The sequence below is a fragment of the Eurytemora carolleeae genome, unplaced genomic scaffold, assembly GCF_000591075.1.
Source record: "Eurytemora carolleeae unplaced genomic scaffold, Eaff_2.0 scaffold435, whole genome shotgun sequence".
NCBI lineage: Eukaryota > Metazoa > Arthropoda > Copepoda > Calanoida > Temoridae > Eurytemora > Eurytemora carolleeae.
This window is the reverse complement of record NW_019396475.1, coordinates 64,190-75,339: the sequence shown is the minus strand read 5'-3', so window position 1 is coordinate 75,339 and position 11,150 is coordinate 64,190. Positions and strand designations below refer to the sequence as shown.

General features: G+C 32.5%; 1 protein-coding gene across 1 annotated transcript; it reads left to right on the top strand.

Moving 5' to 3' along the window:
• The first annotated feature begins 807 nt into the window (after window positions 1–807).
• LOC111703954 (enoyl-CoA hydratase domain-containing protein 3, mitochondrial) lies at window positions 808–10,291 on the top strand. Its single transcript, XM_023476052.1, has 9 exons — window positions 808–906; window positions 3,554–3,634; window positions 4,158–4,258; window positions 5,094–5,156; window positions 6,298–6,338; window positions 7,238–7,317; window positions 7,805–7,882; window positions 9,131–9,208; window positions 10,022–10,291. The coding sequence occupies exons 2-9, from the start codon at window positions 3,557–3,559 to the stop codon at window positions 10,088–10,090; spliced, it is 588 nt and encodes a 195-aa protein (XP_023331820.1). The 5' UTR covers window positions 808–906; window positions 3,554–3,556; the 3' UTR covers window positions 10,091–10,291.
• The last annotated feature ends 859 nt before the right edge of the window (window positions 10,292–11,150 follow it).

The following is an 11,150-nucleotide window of genomic DNA, read 5'->3' as shown; positions in this document are numbered from 1 at the left end:
GTAACACAGTAACGACGAAGAAAAAACGAGAAACGAAAGAAACAATCGTTTTTAAAAAAGATCGTTTTTCTTTTTTGAAAGTTCAACACGAGAGGTTCTTATTCAAAAACTATAGTTTTTTCTTAAACTAAAACGATCGTTTATGAAAAAAAATGAAACGAAAACAATTATTTTTCGATCGTTTCTAAAAACAATTTACAACCTTATGTACACACGGATCAAGTAGACAGGACACAGCAGACAATGCTAATGTTTTCTTTCAGCCCATGTATTTTTACATGAACGTTGGGTGTTTGAGCTCTTAAACCCGACTTATTTGACTCCCAGTACACGTCAACCCTGTATCCTTGGTTATAGGTTATCCATGTCTACAAAGTTTAAAATATATGTACATGGGAACACTATTGTGTACACTGTACATAACAGAAAGATGTAGAACTGCAGAAACGTAATTTTCTGTCCTGAATTGTTAGACTTTTTATTTTTTCTTACTTCTTCCTTTATATTTTATGATAATAATGCATTTGAAAGAACATAATCAGGTATAGGGTACCATTGTGAATCTGGCATGCTGGTCTATTAATTATAGGTCACTAAACCTTGAATATTGTTTAGGATGTTAATGTAAGAAGTATTGTTCTACGGGGAGAAGGAAAAGTATTCTCTTCTGGACAAAAACACCCTGTATTTGAAAAGAGGACACCCTGCATTTAAAAAAAGGATAGGATGAGAAAAGAATAGAAAATGTTGAGCAGCGCAGAAAAAGAAAATGTTGGAAATATGTGAATATTACAAGGTTTTATTATCCTTGGTCACTAAACCTTGAATATTGTTTAGGATGTTAATGTAAGAAGTATTGTTCTACGGGGAGAAGGAAAAGTATTCTCTTCTGGACACAATCTCAAGGTACAGGGGCAAACCTACAATCTCAAGGTACAGGGGGAACCTACAATCTCAAGGTACAGGGGAAACCTACAATCTCAAGGTACAGGGGGAACCTACAATCTCAAGGTACAGGGGCAAACCTATAATCTCAAGGTACAGGTGGAACCTACAATCTCAAGGTACAGGGGGAACCTACAATCTCAAGATACAGGTGGAACCTACAATCTCAAGGTACAGAGGGAACCTATAATCTCAAGGTACAGGGGGAACCTACAATCTCAAGGTACAGGTGGAACCTACAATCTCAAGGTACAGGTGGAACCTACAATCTCAAGGTACAGGGGGAACCTACAATCTCAAGGTACAGGGGCAAACCTATCATCTCAAGGTACAGGTGGAACCTACAATCTCAAGGTACATGGGGAACCTACAATCTCAAGGTACAGGGGGAACCTACAATCTCAAGGTACAGAGGGGAACCTACAACCTCAAGGTACAAGGGGAAACTACATTAACAAGGTACAGAGGGAACCTACAATCTCAAGGTACAGGGGCAAACCTACGATCTGAAGACACAGGGGGTACCTATAATCTTAAGGTACAGAGGGAACCTGTAATCTCAAGGTACAGGGGGAACCTACAATCTCAAGGTACAGGGGCAAACCTACAATCTCAAGGTACAGGGGGAACCTATAATCTCAAGGTACAGGGGGAACCTATAATCTCAAGGTACAGTGGGAACCTACAATCTCAAGGTACAGGGGGAACCTAAAATCTCAAGGTACAGGAGAAACCTATGATCTCAAGGTACATAGGGAACCTACAATTTCAACGTACAAGGGGAAACTACAATAACAAGGTACAGGTGGTGGAACCTACAATCTCAAGGTACAGGGGGAACCTACAATCTCAAGGTACAGGGGGAACCTACAATCTGAAGGTACAGGGGAAAACCTACAATCTCAATGTACAGGGGGAACCTACAATCTCAAGGTACAGGGGAAACCTACAATCTCAAGGTACAGGGGGAACCTACAATCTCAAGGTACAAGGGGAAACTACATTAACAAGGTACAAGGGGAACCTAAAATCTCAAGGTACAGGGGGAACCTAAAATCTCAAGGTACAGGGGGAACCTAAAATCTCAAGGTACAAGGGGAAACTACAATAACAAGGTACAGGTGGAACCAACAATATCAAGGTATAGATGGATTCTACTATCGAAAATTGCAAAATACAGTCTAAAACGACTTTGCTTTACATTATGTTTCTTCGTTACAAAATTGAAATATGATTGTTACCGGAGACACACTATATAGTGTTATAGTTATGTAGTGTATAAGTCTATTTGGTATTCTAATTTGATTCTTTTCTTTTCTTTAAGATATTCAGCAAATAAGAGAGAAAAGATACATTATCCAATATCAGTCCTCCTTTCAACTCTGGGGTTACACCATGGTAGAATTCCAAAACTACTATTACGCACTCATTATACGTCAAATAACGACAAATAAATCGAAAAATAACATTATGCATTATTTTATTTTCATCATAAAAGATTGGTTGTAAAATTTTTAATGCTCTCATTTTAGTGCATATGGTTACCCACAAAGGATGAAACTGTAAAGACGACCTGAAACTTTTAAAATATGACGATCCTAAGCTTAAACTAAGTTTTCTGTTTTGAATATATATAATATTTTATTAGAGTGTTTAATGTTTGACAAAGAAAGCAAAATTTTCAGTTTCAGAACTCATAAATTTAAGGAACAAGACAATATAAATTCAGTACAGTCGTGATGAATATTACCTTCATTTTTCTAGCATTTTCAAGGTTTTTGAATCTTTAATAGGCACCACATAAGTACTGTGAACTTGGGAAGGTTTCACCATTTAAAAAATGTATTCTAAAAACTAAATTATGCTTAAAAAATTATCCTAACCAGAAAAAAAAATACAAAAATCGATCTTCTTTTAGGGTCAAAATTTGGAAAAGTCAAAGGAAAACAAATAGAATAAATTAAACAATTTTAAAAGGAACTGAGTTTTTGCCAAAAATTAGTTTCATTGAAAAACTTTTTTCGGAGTCCAAAAACCTATCACTAAACTCCAGAAAATTTAATTGACAGTGCTTGTATTTTTATTAACATGCGTAACCGTAGTTATAGAATTCTAACATCAACATGATTGGATTTGATATACAGACAAACAGAGATTACTACTTTATATACAGGGTTAAACACTAAGGATGAGACTTCAGAGACGATTGTACAGNTGTTTCAGATGGGTTAAAAGTTAGAGGAGAGGGAGGGGGAGGTGGTATTCCACTTGGAATAGAATTCAACAACTAAAGTAGTAAAGGGAATACAGAAGTTAGTAATAGAGTTTACTCTGTACTTCTGCATTATGTGTGCACAACATCAAATATATACCCTTTAACCGGGACCAGGGGGGTATTTATTTTCTAGAATTACTGCCCTCAGAATATTGGGGAAAATTGGACTTCCCTCCTTCTGATATATTTTTCCAAATGATAATTTGTTTCCCTAATGTATCAATAAAAGCCCCTAAAAACATGTGGAGAAAAGAATTTTCCTAGGAAATATATATATTGATATTGATAAAAAAAAACTAAAGATGTGATAAAACACACAATTTTTTATTTTAGGAAATGACTCAAGAAACAGGAAAGGAATACCACCAAACAATATTTACAACCTGTGAGACATTGATGAAACTTCTTGGACAGGTGGGGACGGGTATAAAAGGCGTACTCAGTAAAATCTATGGTTTCCTGAGGGGAAAAGCTTTCTAAGCTTATATGAAATATTTGATATTAACATATAAACTGGTGTTTCCCTCTTTTGATATGTATTACCTAAAAATCATTTATTTCCTCATTAAAATTATTTATTTGGCAAATTCAGTAATAAAACAACCCTAAAATTTTTTTGTGCTCTGCTAAAGCATTCCTTATGTACTGGAGGGGGGGGGGAATATGTACCCCCACGGGTAGGGTTGTTTAGAATTCATAGCCGTGAGANGGGGGGTGATAGGGATGTTAAGGTAATAAAGTTATTGTATTTAGGGATCAAATTTAATGAGTTTGAACTACCTACCACCAGTTCAAATTTGAATCACCGATTCAAATCCTTTCCTAATATTTAACTTTGAATCGATGGTTCAAATTTGAACTGGCAGTAGGTAGTTCAGCAATGTTGCTCAAATTCTTAAAGTTTAATTTTATTCATTTATATTTCTCTCTTTTATAGTTGCCTGTTCCTGTAATCAGTGTTGTAACTGGGGTTGCAGCTGCAGCTGGTTGCCAACTGGTAGCTTCTTCAGATATAGTAGTTGCAACACCCCAGTCTAGGTAGCTTCTTCAGACATAGTAGTTGCAATACCCCAGTCTAGGTAGCTTCTTCATTTAGTTGTTGCAACATCCCAATCTCTGCACTTTGTATATGAAGGCATTGTGATTTGTGAAAGGCTTTACACATTGGAGGGAGGGAAGGCCAAGCGGCCGTGAACCCCATGCTTCATTAGTTTTCCAATCTTACTGAAACAGTATATATATCTAGGGTACTAAGTCAAGATTCAAGAAATAGGAATCTACAAGAATAAAGAAGAAACATAAAGAGAAAGAAATCTAACAAAGAAATCTAACAATATGTCTAAAGCTAATACGGCACCCTGCAAGTGTAGTGCAAACCTCGGAAATCGGCACTGGTTTATATAAGACAACATATACATTATTACTTAATCTTTTAAATTGTAAACATATATTCAACCTAAAAATGATTAAAGAATGCTTTAGACGATGAGTAACTGTAAACCATGTACAAGTATTTATTTTGGTGGTTAGTCACTTGGACTAACGTCATCAGAACTATCGATATTTTCACTTTTGTTCGGCTTTGCTTTCTAGTTTTTTCTTTTATTTTCAGATTATAATATTTTACTATTTGCATTTAAATTTGTTATGTCATAATTTTATGCAAATAAATTGTAATCCAAAATTTTTTCCTTTATACTGTTGGTAGATCTTGTGATGCAATCTTTATTCTAATTACTACATTTGGAAGCAAACATGTCAGAACATAAATAATTGTTTAAATATTCAATAGCTCAAACAACAGCAGGTCGGACATATTAGCATATTTTTCATTATTATTATTTATGTTAATTATAATATTTGTTATTTAAAGTTATTCAACACCTGGTGCATCTGTTGGATTATTCTGTCACACACCTGGAATACCATTAGCAAGGTACCTTTATCTTTTAGTCAGCTACTTTTATCCTTTAGCCAGATACTTTTATTTTTGGCCAGGTACTTTTATCATTAGCCAGGTACTTTTATTTTTAAATAGGTACTTTTATCCATAGCCAATTACTGTTATCCTTTAGCCAGGTACTGTTATCCTTTAGCCTGGTACTTTTATCCTTTAGCCAGATACTTTTATCCTTTAGCCAGGTACTGTTATCCTTTAGCCTGGTACTTTTATCCTTTAGCCAGGTACTTTTATCCTTTAACCCGGTCCTTTATCCTTTTATCCTTAGCCAGGTACTTTTATCCTTGAGCCAGGTACTTTTATCCTTTAGCCCGGTCCTTTATCCTTTAACTAGGTACTTTTATCCCTTAGCCAGGTACTTTAATCCTTTAGCCAGGTACTTCTATCCTTTAGCCAGGTACTTTTATCCTTTAGCCAGGTACTTCTATCCCTTAGCCAGGTACTTTTATCCCTTAGCCAGGTACTTTTGTTGACGTTACTTCGAGTGATCCTCCAATCTCCATTTATAGAGAGTCGTGCTCGCTTCACAATTCTGCCCTTTAAACTTCTCTCCGAGAAACAATCTCAAAATGTGGTTTATTGAGTTACGGGTACCATTGTGAATCAGACTTGCCGCTTTTGTAATGAAGGGTCCCTTGAAATAACATACCCTTTATTGTATCAGATACAGGGTGTCCCACAAAACATGACAATTAGTAAATAGTTTTGAATGTCTTCTTCCATATACTGTATTAGATATTATAAAGACTTTTTGTAGTTTATTTTGTTAAAAAAATCTTTTACTCAAATATATTTTACGTTGAAATTAATTTCACTTTAAGATGACTCCCATACAATATGTTTTATTATTCTCTTTGGTATCAAACATCTTAACAAATTATGGAAGAAGACATTTTAAGTCAACTGTCATGTTTCATGGGACACCCTGTATATTGTAGCAAGTTCTTTTCTCGATTTTTTCCCCACATGTTAAATACATCTCCTAATATTTCGTTGACCATTTTGTTTATTATTTATAAAGAATCCTTTACGAACTAGTAATAACTCTCAAAGAAAAAAAAAACATTTTAAACACTGACAATCAGAGGGTCACTAAAATAATATAAAAGTTTTTTAGGAGGGTTTCAAGAGCTATGTCTGGTTACATGCTTCTTACAGGTGAAAACATTTTTTTATAAATTCCTGTATTACTTCTTACAGTCTTACTTCATAATATTCGGTAACTATACTGATATGTTATTTCAAGAATCACGGGGTGTTGGGTAAGAAAGGATGTTTAATGCTTTGTGTAAATAATTAAAAATTGGACATCTAAAGTTACCTTATTTTTTACCAAAAAAGTATTTATTTTCTCCAAAGAATCCTTTAGTTTCCCAAATCTAGCGAATAAAACCATAAAAAACTTCTCGGGGAATATTTATTTTTCAAGAAAATTCACACCTTTGTCTTTGAATCAAATAATTTTTAAATCCAAGGGAGGTTGAATAACTTTGTTTGAATTTTGCATCCAGTTTTGTACTGCTAACTACAAGATATCCCACAAAGGATGAGACTTCAGAGACGACTGTACAGAATTTATACCGTCTGTTTTCTTNAACCACTTTAATGACGACCTGAACCACTTTAATGACGACCTGAACCACTTAAATGACGACCTGAACCACTTTAATGACGACCTGAACCACTTTAATGACGACCTGAACCACTTTAGTGACGACCTGAACCACTTTAATTCTGAGGCTCTTAAGGTTGAAATTTGTCTTCGATCTTAATTTCAGTTTTTTCTAGTGACGACCTGAACCACTTTAATTCTGAGGCTCTTAAGGTTGAAATTTGTCTTCGATCTTAATTTCAGTTTTTTCTAGAAAAAAAGTTTATACTTTAATAAAAACGACTGAATAATACCGTACAGTTGTCTCTTTTATTTGAGAGTAACCCTGTGTATTGTATACAATTTTGAACTATTTTCCTACGTTAGTTCGATCAAGTTGTTCTCGATGGAAGCGATAGGTAGTCCAACTATGGAAATATAGTTTAACTATCTACTTTGAATTCAGGTTTAAGTATATCTGGAGAAGAGGCTTACAATGCTGGGCTTGTATCCAGGCTTGTTCCTGAACAGGATATACAAACTGAGGTAGGTACATACACAGGATATACAAACTTAGGTAGCTGTACCTGAACAGAATATTTAAACTGAGGTAGGTACCTGAATAGGAGATTCAATTTAAGGTAGGTACCTGAACAGGATATACAAACTAAGGTAGGTTCCTAAACAGGAGATTTAAACTGAGGTAGGTATTAGTGCTAAATTAAACAGCTTACTACCAAGCTCCACAATCAAAATTTAAGGCAAATCGGTCAAGCGGTTCATGAATTATTACTGGACATTCTAAGAAATAAACAAACCGAGATTAGCATTTCATGGTTTACTAATCTAGAATCTTAGAATCTAAATTTTAAATATTTCCTTTAAAGACTGTAGTGTACACCGCATTATGGAAAGCATAGGCGTCGCGTACACTTATATTTTAATACAAACTTTGGCATTAATTGATTTTTAAGAAAAGAAGACGATTTAAATGTTGTATCTCCATATCAATGTTTATTGTTTAGCCTTTTAGGTAGATAGAATCTGCTCTGCTATTGCGGGCAAACCTAGAGGTGTAATTGCTCTGGGTAAAAGATTTTACAGAAAACAGGTTAGAATCTCCAGTGCAGTACAGTACAGTACAGTACAGTAATTTCTTATTACTTCTTGTTCAACTTATTGATGCGGACTTTAAAGAATGTTTTCTGCAGTATACTTAGTTAAGAACATAAAAGCGAAAATAAATTGAATTAAGAAATTTTTGTTTTCTGTTTTTTCCCTCAACTTATTTTTGTTTTGCACTGAGCTCTGAAAGCAAATTTATTTGCAAAGATCTAAAAAGAAGTTGCATGAAAATAAAAATAATTTTAACTGCAGAGAAAATGCAGACATGGTTAATCATCTGAGAGCTTTAATAAAAATGATGTTTTTATTTGTTTCATTAAGAAAGAAAAAAGCCATTTAAACCTCTTTCATTCAATTCATAAATTGGTTTGAACTCCGCTTCATTCAATTTATAAATTGGTTTAAACTCCCCTTCATTCAATTTATAAATTGGTTTGAACTCCCTTTCATTCAATTTGTAAATTGGTTTTAACTCCCCTTCATTCAATTTATAAATTGGTTTAAACTCCCTTTCATTCAATTTGTAAATTGGTTTTAACTCCCCTTCATTCAATTTATAAATTGGCTTAAACTCCCTTTAATTCAATTTATAAATTGGTTTGAACTCCCTTTCATTCAATTTTTAAATTGGTTTAAACTCCCTTTCATTCAATTTATAAATTGGCTTAAACTCCCTTTCATTCAATTTATAAATTGGTTTGAACGCCCTTTCATTCAATTTGTAAATTGGTTTGAACTCCCTTTCATTCAATTTGTAAATTGGTTTTAACTCCCTTTCATTCAATTTATAAATCGGTTTTAACTCCCTTTCATTCAATTTATAAATTGGTTTGAACTCCCTTTCATTCAATTTATAAATTGGTTTTAACTCCCTTTCATTCAATTTATAAATTGGTTTTAACTCCTTCTCATTCAATTTATTAATTGTCAGTTAATCAGGGGACTTTACATATATATCTCTGGTAATTTTAAACACACAATAACGGCAGACCACATTTTAGAGTTGGCAGGACTAAGACTATTTTGTTACTATTGTTATATTTATCATATTTTTATAATTGGATTTTAAAGTCGTCTGAATAATTATAAATTAATTCTGGGTCTTTCTGATTATAACTGTATAACAAATTATTTGTATGGTCCTCTTGAAATCATTAACTTTACTCCATTTAGTGAAAAAAAATTTAAATGGGAGGGGTAATGTTTTAAAGATAATAAATATCCCTAAAAATAGATTGAGATGCCACTGAACTCCGCTTACCCTGCTGGTGGGGAGGTCATGCTGCACAACCTTTGGTTTAAAGATGCACAGGTAGAAATTATTCAATCAATCAATTAATCAGTCATCTAATTAATCAATCAAACAGTTATCAAACTAATCAATCAATCAGCCATCTAACTTATTGATCAAATATTCAAATAACTAATCAATTAAATTGTCATCTAACTAATGTTTCAATCAGTCAGCTAACTAATTAATTAAAAATGTATCCAACTTTTTAATCAAATAGTCATCTAACTAACAAATTAATCAATCATGAAAGTTATCAATTAATCTAGTCATCTAATTAATTTATAAAACATTCATATAACTAATCAATCAAACATACATCTAACTAAGCAATCAAACAGTCATCTAACTAATCAATCAAACATACATCTAACTAATCAATCAAACAGTCATCTAACTGATTAATCAAACATACATCTAACTGATTAATCAAACATACATCTAACTAATGATTAAAATATTCATCTAACTAAGCAATCAAACAGTCATCTAACTAATCAATCAAACATACATCTAACTAATCAATCAAACATACATCTATGATCTAACTAATAAATCAAACATACATCAAACAGTCATGTAACTGATCAATCAAACATGCATTTAACTAATAAATAAACATTCATCTAACAAATCAATCAGTTAGTCATCTAACTAATTAATCAAATTGTCATCTGCAAAATTAATCATAATCAATCAATCATTATTTGATGAAACATATATTTATAAATCTATTGTTAATGCAAGGATTCAAACAAAGATTGATTTATTTCTTTTTGTTTTGTTATATTTTGCGTTTTAAAAAATATTTAATTTAATAACTTGTAACTTCAGGAAGGGATTACAGCATTTAAGGAGAAACGAAAACCAAGCTTTACTCACTCAGATGAAACAGTACAGTAGTACAGCAGTTGCATAGCAGTAAATTAACTTTTTTAGGTGTTCAGTACTAGCAGTAAGTTAACTGTACAGTGTCTAGTCGTGCCACTGCTTTAATTTTACAGAAGTACTGTGAGAACCACAAATCTCTGGAATAGGAAGTAGACTTTTAGACTCAAGTTATGACTTTAATTAGTCAAATGAACATGAGACACAGCAATTATCCAGTGTGTACAGAGTACAGACCCATTTCACTTAATAAACGATTTAAGAGGTTGCAAGTAAAACTATTTGCTTTGTAACAACATCAAATAAACTTTATAGTTATTTAAATATCATCTTTTCATTCCACAGTTTTCTGGTTCTTAGTATAGCAGTAACTTTAACAACAGATTTTGATTTGTACAGCAGTACAGAAGTGGCAGTACTGTACTTCACTGTATATACATATGATTATAAATTGTAAATGCAAAATATAAACATAAACATAAACTTTTTATTTATTTACAAACTCTGTTTAGTGTCCATGTTTAAACATGAATAAATTCACAAAGTGACCATATTCTAGATTTAGACCAAACTTATAAAAAAAATACTTTCTGCATTAAAACAAGACAATTGGTAGAACAGATTTTTGTGGAAATATATGCAAGAAAATACCAGCGACTTTGCTAGTTTTTTTTTTGAAAATCTATGTAAGGAAATAAACCAGTGATTTTGTTAGTTTTTTTTTGAAAATCTATGTAAGGAAAAAATACCAGCGACTTTGCTAGTTTTTTTTTGAAAATCTATGTAAGGAAAAATACAAGCGATTTTTTTTTTGAAAATCTATGTAAGGAAAAAATAACAGCGATTTTGTTAGTTTATTTTGCAAAATCTATTTAAGTAAAAACCAGTTATTTTATTAGTTTTTTTTTAAATCTATGTAAGGAAAAAATACCAGCGATTTTGTTAGTTTTTTTTTTGCAAAATCTATTTAAGTAAAAACCAGTTATTTTATTAGTTTTTTTTTAATCTATGTAAGGATTAAAAACAGTGATTTTGCTAGTTTTTTTGAAAATTTATGTCTGTAGCTAGCTAACAA

Excerpts from the sequence above, each read along its gene's own strand:
- LOC111703954 (XM_023476052.1), top strand. The coding sequence starts at position 3,557 with ATGACTCAAGAAACAGGAAAGGAATACCACCAAACAATATTTACAACC. Across the intron at positions 7,318-7,804 it reads AACAGGATATACAAACTGAG|GTAGATAGAATCTGCTCTGC; the intron begins GTAGGTACATAC and ends TTAGCCTTTTAG. Across the intron at positions 7,883-9,130 it reads AAAGATTTTACAGAAAACAG|ATTGAGATGCCACTGAACTC; the intron begins GTTAGAATCTCC and ends CCCTAAAAATAG.